General features: G+C 43.1%; 1 protein-coding gene across 3 annotated transcripts; it reads right to left on the bottom strand.

Annotated features, from left to right (window-relative positions):
* Window positions 1–2,040: 2,040 nt before the first annotated feature.
* LOC109755729 (uncharacterized) lies at window positions 2,041–10,115 on the bottom strand. Of its 3 annotated transcripts, none has more exons than XM_020314620.4 (17): window positions 9,594–10,115; window positions 9,398–9,453; window positions 8,463–8,836; window positions 8,256–8,384; window positions 7,374–7,581; window positions 7,138–7,284; window positions 6,861–6,935; window positions 6,704–6,775; window positions 6,508–6,579; window positions 5,760–5,831; window positions 5,381–5,452; window positions 4,582–4,653; window positions 4,143–4,214; window positions 3,259–3,402; window positions 2,790–2,861; window positions 2,572–2,718; window positions 2,041–2,489 (listed from the first exon to the last, which is right to left on the bottom strand). In XM_020314620.4, exons 3-17 carry the CDS (start codon window positions 8,664–8,666, stop codon window positions 2,305–2,307), a joined length of 1,743 nt encoding a protein of 580 aa, XP_020170209.1. In that variant the 5' UTR covers window positions 8,667–8,836; window positions 9,398–9,453; window positions 9,594–10,115; the 3' UTR covers window positions 2,041–2,304. The 3 variants fall into 3 exon arrangements, with proteins under 3 accessions (XP_020170209.1, XP_040255343.1, XP_020170208.1); XM_040399409.3 differs by having other exon boundaries at window positions 9,247–9,453; XM_020314619.4 differs by lacking the exon at window positions 9,398–9,453 and having other exon boundaries at window positions 9,594–9,818.
* Between the last annotated feature and the right edge of the window lie 9,869 nt (window positions 10,116–19,984).

Below are 19,984 nucleotides of genomic sequence, written 5' to 3' on the forward strand. Positions count from 1 at the left end.
TCAAGTTGTTTGTTCTAGTCAATAGCTGAAGCGTCGCCAAGCCTGCAGCCACACCTACACATCAAGCACTTGGATAAGTTCAACTCACCGGGAAGCTGATGGAAGTATTGTTGCAGATTTGTCCTCACGCAAAGACAACCGCAGAAGAAGCTACTTCACATGCAAGGGTAGAGGTCATTTCATGAAGGGTTGTTCTAATTTAAAGAAGGTGTTGCTCACAAAGGATGGACACATGTCCGATGACTCAAGTGATAAATGTGAATCTGAGAAGAAAGATGCAAAGTATTATACTTTTGAGACCGGGGCACCTCTGAGTTCATATGAAGGAGATGGCGATAATCTCATTGATGTTGGCAACTACAACAACATCATTAGTAGTTATCTTGTGCTTGCTCTTGGATATCAACATGGAGGTAACCCCAGCCATATCTATACCAATATAAAAAGACCCAAAGGGGCAGATCCAATTAATCTCGACCATCAAATCATGTCAATCCGACGACCTAGACTGCTTCAATGTCGAGTGTTCAACACGTTTAGCGTGCAGTTAATTTCATGCCAAATGTAGTGCTAATCACTAATAACACGCAAATAATATCTTACTTAATATCCGCATGCACTTAATATACTTTCAAATTTGCGTGCATTGCACGTACACATTGACTAGTTATGTGAAATGATTGAATGGCGTTAGTAAGGTAAAGATTACACATTGTGTGAGGGTGGCATTTTCAGCGGGAAGTTATGTGGACAAGGTGGTATGCGATGTGATGTCAATGTGATCCTGTCATCTTCTTTTGGGAAGGCTGTAGTAGTTCCATCACAGTGCTACTCACCGGGAAAGTTCTAAAGTATTCCTTTACACATCAAGGAGTAAACCATGTACTCGAGCCTACGGTGGAACAAGCAATCAAGGTTGAGCAATTCCCTCATGTGAAGAAGTCAATACAAAATACCTCAAAACCAAGGATTGTTTTGCTTGAGGAAGGTAGGATGATCTGGACTAGTCCATGACCAATGCATCAACGTGTGAGGTCAAGCCTCATACATAAGTTAAACCGGTGGAGAAGACAAAGAAAGACACATGTGAAACCATTATCTATATTGGAAAGGTTCCGATGCCTATTTCGGGAGAAATGACACATCAGATTTCAAGCTGCAACCTTCCATATAAACTGAATTAATTCTACAAGGGTCTAGAGCACTGCTAGGGGGACGACTGAATTTAGACGACCAGGCACGACGATGAATCCCAGCTACGGAATCTCGTCCACAACCCACACTCTGCCCGCTGGATTTTTTGTCGGCCACACGCTGTCGTGTGTGGAGAAATTTCGGGCTGTATAAGATGACATTTCAAGTCATCTTTTGTGCACAACGAACGGTGAGTGATTTAAGGTCTTGAGTCAAAAGTTATGCAAGCAGTTCAAGATTTAATTACAACACGAGGCTCCACAAGTTTGCTCCTGATACACAGGTTGAGACTTACAAATTTATACTTCATTTTTAGTTGTGTTCCCATCTAAATTGTAGGTGCTTCTAGTATAAATCCTTCATTTTTAGTTGTGTTCACATCTAACTCATAGGTGCTTCTAGTCTAAGTTCTCTTCAGCTGTTCCATGCGAAGGGAGCATCTGATGAAGTTGATGTGTTGTGCTATGCGCATTAGTTTAGTTGAACTGAAAGGCCTGTTCTTAGCTCTCGTGTATGGATTGAAGGGCATGTCGTTAATATAGGATCCTTATGATTTCATCTTATGATTTAGTTGTTGCTTCTTGTTGGTTGTTTGGTACCATGAAATATATATATCCATACAGGATCCTTGTGATTTCATCTTATGATTTAGTTGTCGCTACTTGTGAGTTGTTTAATACCATGAAATATATTTGAGAGTTTGCCACTTTGAAAGAGTTGGCTGCTGCTGTTTGTGAGTTGTTTAGTACCACAGCGGTGCCCCTCATCACACCACCATATCACACGCCAAGGGAAACGATCCACGCTGAGAATCGTAACCAGGATCGTGGCACCATGCAACAAAACTTCGCAAACACCAACTGTTATGTACAGGAGCCATTACATTTTACATACCATCCCAAATGCGGAGGAAGCACGACGCATTTACAGTTGTTTCTTCGCATCAGCTTTAATGGGCACACCGTAGACGACATAAACAGTTCAGTCTATCATCAGATCAACAATCCCTCCCGTAACTCACAAGACTATGTATGTACAGACGCGCAGGCACGTTCTGCTGCTCTACTCGTAGTGGCTATCTACAGATGGACGGAGGTGCCGATTACCGGACTACTCCGGCCGCACGCTTACCAGGTTGGGGAGGGCGGCCAGCTGAAGCTTCTTGATCTCGCAGGCCGTCACCTTGCACGAGTCGAGCGACAGCGAGCGCAGGTTCTGCAGCGGCCTCAGATGGTGGAGACCGGCGTTGGACACCCGGGAGCTCGACAGGTTCAGCGAGACCAAAGCGGTCAGGCCTGCGACAAGGATATGTAACTGTGATGATCATATCGGAAGTTCTGGGGAGATGAAAGAAAGAAATGTGAAAGATGCACGTACCCGAGATTATCTCCAAGGTCTTGTCTGTGAGGTTGCCGTTTTGGGATAGGTTAAGCAACGTCAGGTCTTTGAGGTCCTTGATGTTCTTCACTCCGGCGTCGGTGATTAGCCCACCGCAGAGCTCCAGAGACCGCAGACCCTTGAAACCTGAAATAGTGACAACCATGTTAGGTGTCGTATGATTGAATTGATCTTTTGATTTAATCATGCACCCTTACATCTGAGGCAGTTTGTCCCAGCATCAGTTATACGAGCTCCAAAGAGATCAAGGTGCGTTAATCCGGTGAGAGCTGCATTGACCAAATAAGTAGACTTTAGCCAACTTGATGTTATGTCCAAACACATCCGAAAGACTACAAATTATTGCAACACCGGGCGAACCACTGTCATAAAGGGCTATCTTGCCCATATTACAGTTCACAAGTTCTCTAAACGACAGAAATTTAGCATCTAGATAGGTAAACAGTGGAAATACGGAATCTCAGGGGCAAGGTTATGGAAGTGCCCCGAAGAGACACTCTTCATGATCCAGTTATTAACACAACTGTAACCCTTATATTACCAATGAAACTGCTTAAAGATGTAAACACTTGGTTTAAAACTAGAAACCCAATAACTAACGCAACAAACGACAAAATTTGGCTGAGCTATACATCATCACAAGACCTGGGCGTATGAGAGACATACTTGTAAGAGCTGCCAAGCCATTGTCTGTGATTTGGCGATTATCAAGATTCAGTGACCTCAGTGAATTCATGCCAGCAATTTTCTTCAGACCAATGTCCGTAATCACTGTAAAAGAGAGATTCATGCTATGCAAATTCCGAAGACCTGCAAAAGAACCGTTGCATAACTATAGTGAAAAATAAAATAATATCGACCGTAAGAGTTCAGACACATAAACCTCATAATAACACTTCAGCATTGTGATTAAGATGAATATTATGTCTCAACTATCAATTGTTGAGAGCACATTAAGCTAGGCATTGTTTATGTAGCAAGATAAAAGTCAGGGGTCACTGTCAATGAAATGTGTGCATGCAATGTACCATTAAACATGGAGTCATTTCCTGACATAACTGATCAGTTTCAGATATGGAAAATTGCCAAACATACCACTGTACATTATCACCATTGGCCCCTCTATCATGAAACTTTGAGTGGTATTTCTAGAATTGTGTGAACCAGTGGTTTATGCCTTGACACAAGCCACCTGACCACAATACAGGTAGGCAGCCCAGAAAATGACAATATAATCTAAGATAATGCATTGGCCACCAAGATGAAAACAATATTTCTATAAACACATTACTAGAAGTAATCTACATCTAGTAACCAATCATTAGACCAGAAGCCGACAAGACATAATTACATGTATTCCAGTGTTATGGTGATCACCTAGCTTACATTGGTTACAGCAGAAGCAAGTTCAATTTTCTCACAAATTAGCAGCAAGAATAATGTGACAAACTAACTTTTCAACTGGACTACTAAAACGAAGGCAAATTAAAGAGGGGGGAGACGGAGAATCAACAGTTCGTGAAACAGAATTTGGCAAAGCGTAAACAAACCAGAGAGATGACGAAGTCCATTGCTTCCAACTGCAGTGTCCGAAAGTTCCAAACTTCTCAACTGCAAAAGGCCTACAGAACAGCCAAATGTATCAATTAGTGCTTTACAACAGGACAGCTATTATTCAAAAAAAAAGGAGAGCCAAAATTTGATTTTTCTAGACAGAAAGCGCTAAACTAGGCTAACCACAAACGCTCAATACAAATTTCTGCACGCAAACAAGAATGCCCCATCAATGCTATACTGCTAACTGCAGAAAAGTCTGGTAAATAAAAATCGTATGCCATTCCACAACAGTAAACTGCACGAGCTGGTTAACTCGATGATTGTTCTATTCAACATTTTATAAAACAAGATGTAATAGGAGATGAAGTGAGACATGCTACTACAGTTGTAAAAAAAAGAAAAGAGAAATTAAGACATGCTGAAGGAACTCACCTTTCAGGTGCAATAGCCCCTCATCACCAATCTTGCATGAGTCCAAGTTCAAACACTCCAAATTGATCAATTCTGGAAGGAGCAAAGAACATCATATACAAATTGTCCCCACATTGTGTTGTTTAGCATACCGGATCCACGATTCAAATGCCCGTCTCCATGGTTATATTTTTTTAAATATATTTTTATACAAGATTTAATACAAGAGACAAGTGCTCCCAATTGACACTCCATTTTGATCTAGAAAATGAATAACATGCACGCAAGAAGTGCAAGATCCTCTGCATGTTCTTAAACATGCCTCTGCTTTCATCTTACAAGCATCTTTGTGCATAGGCAAAAAGATAAAATACCAGCCATCTTTCTTGAAGGATAATAATCATGTTTTATGCTGTTGCTTCATTTGCATAAATTCCTTCGGGGCTGTTCTTAGTTTCTTGTTTCTTTCATTTTCGTTTGGGTTTTCTAGTTGGTTTGTAAGATCCGCGCCTTCTCGGTACTTTCTTCTACTACAAAATGACGTGCATTCACGTGCGTGTTTGAGAAACAAAAAAAAAATCTGGTTTTATGAAATCATGCACAACAATGACTTTGTTAATTTTAGTACAAAACTGATAAAATAAGAGAGGAGTGTCTCAAAACATTTTAATATAGGATGACCAAATCAACCAAGTAACCATTAAAGATGTGAAACACTTGTTGCTTGCGTAGATGGGTGTCTCAAGGATTTCGATATTAGCATGTTCAAATGTTGCTATATAACAAATTAATACAAAGTTAAACAGTGATTAATACTCACCTCGTAGATGAACCAAGCAGGCATCTGTAATGTGGTTGAACCCTAAATTAAGAACCTTCAATTTGACAAGACCTGCAAGGCAGCACCAGACCATGAGCTGCCAGACAGTGAGCTATAAAAGGGTGTAGCTGTGCAGGACAAAGGAACACACTTGGACAGATTCAGGTCACAAAAGGGTAAAAATATGCATGCTTGAAAAAAATGTGGGTGAAGGAAACAGAGATGCATTGCGGATCCATCAATGTAACTACTGAGCTAGACACCTACATCTCAAACAAGGAAACATGTATCCCATAACGCATGCCATCACACACAAATGATCTCAGAAAGTAAAAAGAGTTGTGTTCACCATATGGTCAGCAATTGGTGCCGTATTTACCTTCCAATTTCTCACAGCCTTCATCACATATGCCACACCTATTGAGATTTAACAAAACCAATGAAGCCAATCCTGAAATAGCATGACTATTAATGAAGTTTGGCACCCAGATAGTGAGCTTGCAACTATTTGCATAATTATGCATGAAATGCTAACCGAATGCTACAACATAAATGAGTATTACAACAGAGTAACCATGCAACAGTGAAATAGTAAGTTCAGGCCTCGTAACTAACAATGTCCTTGTAAAAGGAACATTTAACTCCTCCGGTCAACAACACAAGCTTCCTTTCAAAATAATGGAGTTAAACTCCATACACTGACTCTCGGAAACAGAAGAGGTAAAAACATCTCTCATCATTTTTACATAGAACAGCACGGTGTCCCCATAAATGCACAGAAGAACTATCTGGCTAACTAATATGTTACTTTGACTCATTCTCTTTAAACTTCTGAAGCAAACTTATAAAGATATCATGTTATCTTTCTACCAAAAGGGCATCTCTCTGGGGCATGAATTCTAGAGATAGAATAAAAATATAAGACTGCTGCAGTAACTTGTGAATAAGTTCATGACACACATACTTCTACAGAGTTCTAAGGCCCAATCGTCCTCCTGCTGCAACATACATAATAGATCAAACTATACACAATTGTCAGCACCCTTCAACGTGCAAGACTAAGCCAAAGAAACTTTCACGGAAGTAGCATCAACAGCAGGGTGCTGTATAAGGAAAGGATGTAAAACCTGATATAGCTTCCAAACAAGCAGCAGTCACTGCACAGCCCTCCAGATTTAGGTGGGATAGTTTGGATAGACCTAAGAGATCAAACCAACAACTTAAACACGGCTAAATTTATAAACCCTCAGGTTACTATGTAAATAAAAACGAAGAGTTAGTCAACAAAAAAAAACAATTCAAGAGCATGTGTTTGGGGGTTACCTCTCAGATAAGAAACACCACAATCGCTTATTTTGCAGCAAGACAGTTGCAACTCTCTCAAGCTCGTAAAATCTACACAAGGAGAAGGGCATTGCATTGTAGATCAATATGTATGAAAACATAGATTGGTTTAGACTAGCCATAGAAGAGTTATAACCTGATAAATACTTCATATCTGAATCAGTGATGCCGTTACAATATCTCATATTCAGTGTTTCCAGTTTTCTCAAGCCTGTAAAAGAATGTTATGTTATTGCAACAGAGGCAAGTAGTTTTTCGGAGTTACTTGCTATTGAGCGGCCGCATGCCAGTTCTTATAGTGACTACAAACAAATGTATGTATCACATGTCAGGAAATGGAAATGTATAAGTTGGAATAAATTAGGTGATTGGGCATGCTTTACAAACAATTGGTTCAGGAAACAAAAGGCCACCTTTTAAATGAACAAGGCCACCATGAATTTTTGGGCATCGCTCAAGGTCCAAATTTACCAAGTTAACTAACTTGGCAAAGGCTTTTGCTCCTTCAGCTGTAACAGCAGCACATTTCTTAAGGCTGAGCGATGTCAAGTTTGAGAGGCCTGCAAAATGAAGACACACATCATACATCATAAAAATGAACATTCACCCCCCAGACTCGCACAGCTACTGGACTATTGTCATCACTTACCTGACACTGTTTTAAGTCCATGTTCAGAAATTCGATCACAGTAATTGCATGCCAGACTTTGCATATTTGAGCAATCTTTGAGAAGATTCAATCCACTATCAGTCACATCAGAGCAAGAGATGTCAACAGATAGCAAGGACTGCCCTTGAGAAGCGATTACTTCCATCCAAGCATCCTTCACTCCAGGGTACTCATCCAGACAAATATCCTGATACCGAATAGTGTGGAAGATTAATTGGTTGACATATAAGGCTAACTCGTCCCAGAGCGCGATAGAAGCCTTCAAGTTTTTCTTTTCTGGTCTAGCTCACCAAGCAAACTGGTGGCTTGGCTTGCAATTTACCTTAAGCAAGAAGTGCCATCTGACTAGGAATAAGGTAGCTAGCTACCCAAGTGATCTCAAATGGTCTATTAAATGGGCTTCCCTAAGGAATAGGGACTTTTTCATTCTTACCGGATAAATTTACCAAAGTAATTTTTACTTTCTAGGAACAAGCTCAAGACAAGCTTGACAAAGAATTGCATTCTAAATTACTGTGTGAACCTTGAAAAACCAACAATGAATGTCTGATAAGATGCCTTTCTTCACTCCCTGATAATACACATAAGAGTTTGTCGAGAAAAATAAAATACATTTACATATAAAGGCCTGATTGATGGTACGGGAACTTTAATTTTACATCAAGTAATTGTTCATAGTTAACAGGGATAAGCTAGACTTGTACTATTATTTTATTCATCATTCTTTTGTACATAACCCATATTAATAAAAAATTCAGTGGGGAATTTTCCCATTGTTTCGCCTTAAAAATTGTATTTAAGACAAAACATCACTGTCTATTTCATTCGAAACAGTTTACCAAACAGGCACCAAAATTTCACCTGCAAAGCACAGTCGCGAAAAGCTCCCAGCAACTCCTCATTGATGTAGCTACACCGCACCAATTCGTTGAATATCTGCTGGCTAAGATCCCTAGGCAGCATGGAGAAATCTGAATACCTACTTATGTCCTGCAATCACCCACATCAACTCAGCCAAGAAGAGGCATCGCATGGCCAAACTCTGAAGATATGAGGTCACAGGATTACCTCACGGACTCTGGCCACGCAAAGTTCAACCAGCGACGGGCGGCGACCTGGGCCCGGTCCCTGCGCCTTCCGGAGCACATCAGAGCTGCTGCGTGACAGCGTGTGGAGCAGCCACTTGAAGCTGCCGCTCTTGGAGAACTTGACGCTGTACAGTTGATCCTCATGGACCACCTGGCCTCTGTTCCTTGAGCAGGCACTGCCCATGGCGAGTTCTTGCACTGAACAAAACCTGATCACTGCCTCAAGTCTATGGATCGACGTACAGTGTCACGGACCATGGATAGACTCAGAGGTGCGTGTTCTTCCTGGCCACGGCTCGATTCCCTAGCATCCATTCCAGGCGTGACTACGACTTGGCCTTCTTCAACGCCATCCTGCATCATCAATAAATTAATATAATCAGTAAGCTTGACTTGCACTGCAGCAAGGAAATTACTATCAGAAGATTGTCAATATAATCAATAAGCTTGAGTTGCACTGCAGTAAGGAAGTTGCTATCAGAAGATTGCCAATATAATCAACAAACTTGACTTGCACCGCAGTAAGGAAATTACTATCAGAAGATTGTCAATATAATCAATAAGCTTGAGTTGCACTGCAGTAAGGAAGTTACTATCAGAAGATTGCTAATATAATCAATAAACTTGACTTGCACCGCAGTAAGGAAATTACTATCAGAAGATGAAGATTGTATGCAGACGCAGTCAGACAAAACCAAACCCCCACGCAATCGATTCTAATGCAAGTGGTCGGTTTCGAGTGAAGTGTTCATCTCTCACGCAACTGAGCCTGGGCGTCCAATCACCACACACCGCCAACCAATCCTACACGCAATTGAGCCCCACGAACAGAGCAACCAGCCCCTGCGGATGATTATGCCGAACAGAACACAGAACCCTGCAAATATGCAACAGTATCGAAGATTCCGTCCGCACCAAGCTCTGCAAATCGCGGACGGCAGGCAGAGCGAACTGCAAAAATGCCCAAATCTCTGGATTGGGATAGCCGAAGAAGAGAGGATCAGAGCAGAGACGGAGGAGAGCACGTCGGAGGCTGGACGAAATCAGCAGCAGCCGAGAGAATCGCACTCGCGCCTAAAGTTAGTTATTATTGCATAGGAGGTGAAATTACCTGATCGGGCGTCGGATCAGGCCACCGGAGCCACCTGATGCTGGGCTGAGCCACGGATTAGCGGAGCTCGACGGAGCCGGCGGCTGAAATCGTCGCCGTCGTGCCGTATCTGATTCCAATCCGGCGAAGTCTCGCGAGCGACAGTGACGACGCGAGGTCAGGTCAGGTCCGGCCACGAGTGGGGAGGGAGGAGGAAAGGTGGGGATGGAGGAAAAATGGCTTATAGCGAGCGCCGGGGAGCAGCGTGCGAGCTCCACGTGTCGCGGGGCGCTGGAACGGTACGCGGGGCTACGGAAGGTTGCGTCACTGACACGCGGGGGCCGCGGACCTTCTGGACCCACAGCCGGTGACACGGAGGAAACGGATGATGGTGGGTGGTGAGCGAGGGGGCGGGGGCCACCAGGAAGCGGAAGGGATAAGGGCAAAGGGGGTGGGGCACCACCGTGGCGGGCGGGCGCACGGCACCCCGGTTTTGTGACCCCGAAGAGGGATGTTCGTTGTGCGGGGGTGCACGTGGGCCCCGCGGCTTTACGACCGCAGTTTTGCTATTTATCGCCTCTCGCTGGTACACTCGTCGTCCAGAAGTACTGCTATCGCGTGCGAGTCAGCAGCCGCATGTGTCAGTTTTTTGGTGCGACGGGACAAAACGAACACGTTTGATGTTGCTTTTTGTTGCGGTGAGAAAACACGTGACATCGGGCACTAGAGCATCTCAACAGACCATATCAGCATGAAGATGACTTTCGCCTGAACAACCGGTTTTAGGCATTCGTATCAAAAACGATGCTCTAGGAGCTGCCCTATCTCTAAACCGTGCTGTAAATTTTTACGGCATCTATTTTGGCCTCGCATGCTGTAAATATATGGCAGTAGTCGGTTGCCGCAAAACAAATATCGTGGTCGCGCGAAGCCCGCGCACGTCAAACTTCATCCTGCCGCGGCTTCCCCTACATCATCGCTGCTGCCGAATATGGGCACCATCGTCAACGCCCCCTTCCGCCCTATCAGCCACCGCTCCACCCCATTCGGTAGCCACTTCACTGCCCCATCGCAGATCCATAGTCTCTGCGTCTGGCAGGCCGCTGAACCACCGAATTAGTCCGTCGTCGCTCCACTGCCACCGCCGATTTGAGGATGTCACGCGGCAACGCCAAGCTGAGGAGCGGCATGGGTTTCCCCGGCATTCAGCTCCGGTCGTCCGGCCGCTATGCCACGGAGATCTTGTGCATTGGGATATTGGCACCGGATCGGGATATTCGAGGCACTAGAGCTCGCGGCGCGCGCTTATGACACTGAGGCTTGGAGGTACCTGGAGTCGAAATCCGAGCTAAACTTTTTGGACGTCACGAGGTAGGAGGTGGTGGAGTTCCTCGCTCCCAAATACGGATTCTGTCGCGCAAGGAGGAGAAGAAGGACCAGCTCGTCATGCAGCAGCCTCCGCCGATGAAAACGATGAGGCGGCTATGGCAAGGTTCGCCGCAGAAAATCCACGCCTTGTGATACGGAGCCTCCTATAGACATCACCTGTAAGAGTTCCTTTGTCAAGAGACACGTGCAACATCTACTTCAAACATATAAAGGTGAATCTTCTCTTTTACACGTGTCTTGTCATCTTCGACAATGGTATACTACTTGACTCTTCATCGCGCATGTATAGGTTTGAGAGGAGCTTCACACATGATGAGGAGGAGTGCAAGCACAAGAGAACATCTACACCATCCGTGAGGGAAGCGTGAAAGCGGCGACAAATGCAGAGCTTTGCATCGCCCCCAACGAAACTTGTAAGATTGTGAGTCTTACTAGCCTTTCTAGTTACAAAGATCAATGTAATTTGTGTTTGAAAGTATTGATTGAAACAAAAGAAAAGAAAATCCAGATTCTAAACAGGATTAAGAGAAAGTTGACCGGGTTGAAAGCAAAAAAGATGAATGGATTGGGACCCATAGTTTCACTAGTGACATCTCTCCATACAAGATAACATGACATGGTGAACAAATTACAATTGTGTATTGATTAAATTACAGTTTTTATGACTGTAATTATACATGGCATAACTGGATATAGGCATCACGCCCGGACATCTATACACCATTAATCCAACAACACCTATACTTTATACCCCCACCGCAAAAACGCTATCTAGTATGCATCTCAGAATATTAAGTAAAATAGAGTATTGCACTAAGTATAGTGACATGGTAAAGATAATATATTGTCTTCACCCTGTGTTTAAAGGACAACTACATAACTTCCTCTTGGTGGCAACAACACAATACAACCTTTTTTCACATTATATCTCTGTGGTAGAGTAATTGCAAAACTCAACTAAAATACGCAACTTCCTCTAGAAGATCATTCATCTAAACACGGCTAGTGCAATACTGATATATCAAAGAGCATATATGTCGCATAAAAGAACTCATATGAATCAATGAATAAGACATATGCAAATCTGATCATAAAGTGACAATTCATCACACTGCAACAAACACACCATAACGATTACATCTGATGAATCACAATCACGTAGGGCATCTGATATGATCATTGTATTGAAGAACAAGGTACATATTGCAATCTAGCTACTGCTATTAACAAGGGAGAGATGAATCACAATCATAAAGTCCTTTAAACAAATTACAGGAACCAGTTTTTTTTGTTGAGGAAAACCAACTAGAAACCGAAGAAGAAAAATAAGCAAATGTAAACGTTGAGAAGATCCCTCCACGTAACGCCGGACAATGTCGGCTAAGGAACGCTTTGCACATTATGTGGACTTTACTTCGAACATGATAAATAGAGAGACTCATAGCAAGGGTTGAGAGCGCTTATTCGGCGCTAGTTGGCGCAATGGCGCACAAGCTCCCTCGTGTGGGCCTTGGCCCGGTAAAAAGTATTGGCTTCAGTCTACGTGGAAAGCTCGGTCGTTTGCCCCCTCCCTCGCACTTCTTTCGATCGATTGATGGTTGACCGTTGACTAGTTGGCATTTATAAAAAAAATCATAAAAGTGAAAAAATTCGCAAAATAAAAAAACACGAATTCAAAAATTCACAAACACGAAAAATGTTAGCCAATTTTTTTAAAAAAAATCAAAAACATTTACAAATTGATAAAGAGGTTCACAAATTTTATTAAAAAGTCACAAATTTGGAAAAAGGTCATGGATTTGAAAAGAAATATTCATGAATTTGAGAAAAAAAGTTCACAAGTTAAAAAACACAAATTTGAAAAAATAAAGAATTTGGAATAGAAAAGATAAAAAAAAGGGGGAAAAAAGAACAAAAAAACTGGAAAAACAATTAGTATAGAACAAACCAAAAAGAACCCAACCCAAAAGAAACCGGTGGGAACCTAAACCGATGCGAGAAGAGATGCTAATATGGGCGGGTCCACTTAAGGCCCCTCCCAATGCTCCACCTTGTACGGGTGCTAAGCATGCCATGTAGACGAAAAATCTGATGTGGCAAGGCAATTAAGAGGAGAGAGATGGGTTTGGTGACCCCAGGAAGAACCAACGCCAAGCGCGTAAACCTAGCCAAAACATTTAAATAAAGCAAACTCACCAATGCATGAGAGAGTTTAGTAGCTAAATCATTAAATGAAGGGAGCTTAGCTACAAGAAGCTAAGCACCTATGCATTGGGGAGTTTGGTTGCTAAGCTATTTAATATGCTTAGCACCCCATATAAGCACCGGTTCATTGGGAGCAGCCTAAAACTGAAGCGCAGGAGACACAGGCGTCCTGTACGATTACTATTGTAACTGGCACAACAAGCGCCGAATAGGAATTTTCACAAATGTCATAGAGGAAATGGGAAAATCTATTCGTCGCTATTTTTTTAGGTAAACCTATTCGTTGAGCTTGCAGCTGCTGGAGCAAATCTTATTCCTTTTCTGGCGAGCTTGGCATCTAGAAATAATTTAATTTTCGGAAAGGGTAAGGAATCCATTACTAACTCGGAAAATTTTATTAATGAGAAGCTTGACAGATCCCCTCTCGTTGACCTGAAGAAAACGGCTCCGAGTATTGCCAAGACGTTCCAAATTTGAGTTTTTCGAAAATAAATCGGCGTGCCAATGAGGTGGCTCATGAGATTCCTAAGTTTGGTTTTAATAATAGGTCTGACGCGTTGCTTGTTAACTCTGTCCCGCCCTGTGTGCCATATGCTGTAATGAATGATTGTAATAACCTTTTGTTTAATTAATTCATATATAGGGGTTTTCAAAAAAATACATACCCACATGTAGCCATGACCAAGAGGCATCCAAAACATAGACGGTACAACACTATGCAAGAGTAACCCCACGAAAAAAATACAAAGAAACTCTTGGGACCCTAAAAGAAAAACAACCATCTCTCGCCGCCGTACGCCATCGTCGCTAAAGCTTGGCCAGACAGAGGGGAGACACCAACTTGCACATGAAAGAAGTAGCGCCATAGTAGACAAAGTTGCATCGTGAGCCGATGAAGTAGGCTGCCGTGTAGCTCGAGACCTTGTGGCTCGTCGGCCAGAATCATCCCCACGCTCTTGTATACACGGCTCTGCAACATCATCCAACAATGTAGGAGAGAAGACTCGAAGCCGTCATCCTACACCCTCCTTTCTCGTGTTGAACCAGTTGCCTTTCAGATCAGGTCCCCACCGCCTTTCTCGAAGGAGATAACACCCCGCTGCATCCGAAACGACGCCTCCAATCCCCACCAAAGTGCCAGAACAAACACCATCTCGGGGACGGGATTGAAGCACATAGGGCCTCCACCAAGTTGCTATCACCGCTGCACCAACCAGGCTTGACCACCAGACCTACCAGATCCACTGCTGACGACAAAGAGCAACACATCGACGAAGAATCCTAAGGAAATTTGTTCACTGCCGCCATAGCCACCACCGAGGTAGACACCATGGCCAGCTAAAAACATAAGCAAGCTAGTCCTAAACTATTGCTAAACAAACCACACATGGGATCCAGTGACTTCCCTCCCACCAACAACCAAAGGTTGTCACGGGAAGAGAGTGACAGAAGGCAGTGGGCAAACGAGGCGACTACAGCCGACGGTTTGGCTTCGTTCTTTCTGAAGGAAGGGGAAAGAGGAAGCAAAAAAGAAACTGTATTCGTCGCTCGTTATGAGTGAAGTTCGGCTTGTCGTGCATGGCGGTGGCATTTGGGCACGATCCAATTAGCGTAAGTGTTGCTGCTACCGACTTATTTACTTTAGTTTCTTCTTCTCTTACAATTTCCTTAACCGATTTTGTTGGTTTTATGGGTTTTTTCTTGTCTTCTGGTTTTTATTTTTTTCCTTTCCTTTCTTTTGTTTTATTCCTTTTCTGCTTTTTGATTCTTTTCTTTTTTTTATCTTTCTACATTTTCAAATTTCATGTTAAAAAACTACTTAAAGACTTTTAAGTGTGAATATTTTTCGGATAACACATTTTTTTAAAATTCATAACATTTTTAGATTGTTTAGCATCTTTATATCCCTGAACATTTTTAAAAGAATGTTTTTATATTTTTTTGCAATCTAGCTTATGGCCTTTTTTTGTTATGCCACTCTAACCCTTGACATTTCTTTTTTCCTACTCTAGCCATGTCAGAGTGGCACAAAAAATTAATTTGCCCTCTAAATTTTTTGCTTTTGCCACTCAGAATGGCATTTGTAATATGTTATCAAAAGTTAAGAGTGACAAATCTGAGATGTCTGAATTTTAGAGTGGCAAAAACGAAAAGTCCTATTTTAAAAATCATGAATATTTTTTAAGATTTGAACATATTCTTATTATTTGAAATCATTTTAAATGCACTCATATTTGAGAAATTCAAGAATATTTTTTAAATGCATGTAGGAGTAATTTTTTAGTTCGTGAATATTTTTTAAAGTAGCTATCTTCCCTGCCCTGCCCCCTCTTAAGAATAGCTATCTATTGTTCGTTCCTATGGTATCGTTTGTTGCCAGGGACACGCCGATCCAGTCAATGCACGAGCACATCACACGCCCACGCGCAACGACACACGAAAGTGGCAAAAGTGCAGAAACGCTGAGCGAAGCCTTATTTCAAGGCTCAAGCCCACACCTGGAAATGAGTTGGGTTATGGTGGACTCGATCGCGGGCAATGGGGGTGAAAATAAAATCCACTTCCTGGAGATGAAGTCGGTGAGCGTGTCGGAGGGGGGTGAAGTCCTAAAGAGGAAGAAGGAGTTGGCAGTGGCGGTAGCAGCGTCGCGTCGCCGGTCGGGCAGGAGGCCCACGGCAGAGGACGCCCGCCCAACAGGGGCCAGGGAGAAGAGGAAGAAGGTGGTCAAGACGAGGTTGCCGCCGGCACTCATCCACCATTGATGGCCCATCCCTGCAAGATCATCACAGAGCTCCCCGATGACGTGCTGGCCACGTATGATGAGGAATTCCGCAAAATCTATGCCGAGAAAAAGGATCTGACTCAAAAGATGTTGGCCTAGAATCAGGCCCTCATCGACCACTACAAGGACAGGCGCAATGAAGAGGACGAATCGGAGGTCGGTGAGGACGACGAGGAGATGGTGGAGAACTAGGGCAACAATCAAAAGGGGGTTAATAATTTGCTAATTACCATACTTTGTTGTAATCATAATCTTGCATATGAATATTTCCGCTTTTTTAGCATTTGCCATCTAGCAGACTACTACAAACTCTAGCACTGCTGTTGTCTCATTTATTTGTAAAGATCTCCACTAAGTCTTCCTTCGGCTTGAATAGCAAGAAGAGCACCTGCCCTAGAAAGCGCTGCAGGACGAAGCCGTGCAGGTGCACAGCTGCCGGCATCGCGTTGGTGATCCCGTCGCCGAGGATCACCCTCTTGCTGTCCCTAAGCAGACAAGAATTGATCCAAACAACCATGGCGAAAGAAAACATCCAAATGCTCATTGTTGTGGGTGCTACGAGCTGGCAGGAAAAATTGTTAGTACGAGCCACGAGGTGCGAGAAAGATACTAACACAGCGCACCGAGCCTTAGAATAGTTTTTAACCTCCGAGATAATAAGGCCAGAAGAGCCGGGAGAGTTGACATAAGGAAAGTAGCGGTGACGCTGAACTCGGATCTACAACATGATGCCCAAGGGCAATAGAATACCAAAGACGCAAGCATGATAGTAAGTTGTATAGAGGACAGCATCAGGGTGGCCCCTGCATGCAGCGGCGGCTCGTGAGATATGAAAAGAAGTGTGTGCATCATTCCTAAATAACAACGACATAGCTATGTACAAGTCTGAGGGGGCCGTGCCCCCCCACCTGGTAGTAGTCTGCGTGCTTTCCACATGTAGGTTTACTCTGTGCCCCCGTGCAGCTTTCGGAAAGAACCATCATGCCATTTACATGCATGCGCACCTCGTCTCCCGCACGACTACTACCTTCGGCTTGAATGGCAAGAAGACAGTCTGCCCAACGAATCCTTGAAGGAGGAAGCCGTGCAGGTGCACAGCCGTCGGCATCACGTCGGTGATCCCGTCGCCAAGGATCAACCTCTTGCTCTCCCTAAGAAGGCAACAATTGATCCAAACAGCCTTGGCAGAAGAAAACATCCAGACGTCATTGTTGTGGGCACTGATACATCTTCAACGTATCTATAATTTTTGATTGTTCCATGCTATTATATTATCTGTTTTGGATGTTTTATATGCATTAATATGCTATTTTATATTATTTTTAAGACTAACTTATTAACCCAGAGCCCAGTACCAGTTTCTGTTTTCCCCTTGTTTTTGAGTTCTACAGAAAAGAAATATCAAATGGAGTCCAAACGGAATACAACTTTACGATGATTTTTCTTGGACCAGAAGACACACGTAGGACTTGAGGAGGAAGTCAGAAGAGTCCCGAGGACTCCACAAGCCCTCAGGGTGCGCCCTAGGGGGGGACTGGCTTGTGGGGCCCCCGAGAGTCCTCCAACCCTAATTCTTGGCATATAAATTCAGAAATATTCCCAAACGACCAGAAGCGTCCACCAAAATACTTTTCCGCAGCCGTAACTTTCTGTACCCGTGAGATCCCACCATTTAGTACCGCGCAACTTTCGCCGGTGCATTAAACCCACCATTTACCCTTCCTCAAAACAGCCACCATACCTACCTATATGGCATTTCCATAGTCATTTCGAGATATATTGCCATGCAACTTCCACCGTTCCGTTTATTATGACACACACCATCATTGTCATATTGCTTTGCATGATCGTAAGATAGCTAGCATGATGTTTTCATGGTTTGTTCATTTTTTGATGTCATTTTCTACGCTAGATCATTACACATCCTAATACACCGCCGGAGGCACTCATATAGAGTCATATTTTGTTCTAAGTATCGAGTTGTAACTCTTGAGTTGTAAGTAAATAAAAGTGTGGTGATCATCATTATTAGAGCATTGTCCCATGTGAGGAAAGGATGAAGGAAGCTATGACGCCCTCACAAATTGGGATTAGTCTCCGGACTTTACAAAAAATAAAAGAGGCCAAAGAAGCCCACCAAAAAAATGAGAGAAAAGAGAGAAGGGCCATGATAACCCACAAGTATAGGGGATCGCAACAGTTTTCGAGGGTAGAGTATTCAACCCAAATTTATTGATTCGACACAAGGAAAGCCAAAGAATATTCTCAAGTATTAGCAGCTGAGTTGTCAATTCAACCACACCTGAAAGACTTAATATCTGCAGCAAAGTAGTATGCAAGTAACGGTAGCAAAAGTAATAGTAGCAGTTTTGTAGCAATCGTAACCGTGGTGATGGAAAAGTAACTTAGCAAAGATCAATATGAAACGAGCTCGTAGGCAATGGATCAATGATGGATAATTATGTCGGATGGCATTCATCATGTAACAGTTATAACATAGGGTGACACAGAACTAGCTCGAATTCATCAATATAACGTAGGCATGTATTCCGAATATAGTCATACGTGCTTATGAAAAAGAATTTGCATGACATCTTTTGTCCTACCCTCCCGTGGCAGCGGGGTCGTATTGGAAACTAAGGGATATTAAGGCCTCCTTTTAATAGAGAACCAGACCAAAGCATTAGCACTTAGTGAATACATGAACTCCTCAAACTACAGTCATCACCGGGAAGTGTCCCGACTATTGTCACTCCGGGGTTGCTGGATCATAACACGTAGTAGGTGACTATAACTTGCAAGATAGCATCAAGAACACAAATATATTCATGGAAACATAATAGGTTCAGATCTGAAATCATGGCCCTCGGGCCCTAGTGACAAGCATTAAGCATAGCAAAGTCATAGCAACATCAATCTTAGAACATAGTGGATACTAGGGATCAAACCCTAAACTAACTAACTCGATTACATGGTAAATCTCATCCAACCCATCACCGTCCAGCAAGCCTACGATGGGATTACTCACGCATGGCGGTGAGCATCATGAAATTGGTGACGGAGGATGGTTGATGATGACGATGGCGACGATTTCCCCTCTTCGAAGCCCAAAACGGACTCCAGATCTGCCCTCCCAAGGAAGAACAGGAGGCGGAGGTGGCTCCGTATCGTAAAACGCGATGAATCCTTCAATTTGATTTTCTCTCTCCTCGAACGTGAATATATGGAGTTGGAGTTGAGGTCGGTGGAGCTTCGAGTGACCCACAAGATAGGGGGCGCGCCCTCCACCCTTGTGGACAGCCGGTGGGTCCCCTTCTGTTGATTCTTTCGCCAATATTTTTTATTGATTACAAAAATACTCTCCGTGAAGTTCCAGGTCATTTCGAGAACTTTTATATCTGCACAAAAATAACACCAACACTACTAGGGAAAAGCCTAGTGATGTCTACTACGCAACCTTCTTCTTGTAGAAGTTGTTGGGCCTCCAAGTGCAGAGGTTTGTAGGACAGTAGCAAATTTCCCTCAAGTGGATGACCTAAGGTTTATCAATCCGTGGGAGGCGTAGGATGAAGATGGTCTCTCTCAAACAACCCTGCAACCAAATAACAAAGAGTCTCTTGTGTCCCCAACACACCCAATACAATGGTAAATTGTATAGGTGCACTAGTTCGGCGAAGAGATGGTGATACAAGTGCAATATGGATGGTAGATATAGGTTTTTGTAATCTGAAAATATAAAAACAGCAAGGTAGCAAGCGATAAAAGTGAGCGTAAACGGTATTGCAATGCTAGGAAACAAGGCCTAGGGTTCATACTTTCACTAGTGCAAGTTCTCTCAACAATAATAACATAATTGGATCATATAACTATCCCTCAACATGCAACAAAGAGTCACTCCAAAGTTACTAATAGCGGAGAACAAACGAAGAGATTATGGTAGGGTACGAAACCACCTCAAAGTTATTCTTTCCGATCAATCCATTGGGCTATTCCTATAAGTGTCACAAACAGCCCTAGAGTTCGTAGTAAAATAACA

This window comes from Aegilops tauschii, chromosome 2 (assembly GCF_002575655.3).
Source record: "Aegilops tauschii subsp. strangulata cultivar AL8/78 chromosome 2, Aet v6.0, whole genome shotgun sequence".
Lineage (NCBI taxonomy): Eukaryota > Viridiplantae > Streptophyta > Magnoliopsida > Poales > Poaceae > Aegilops > Aegilops tauschii.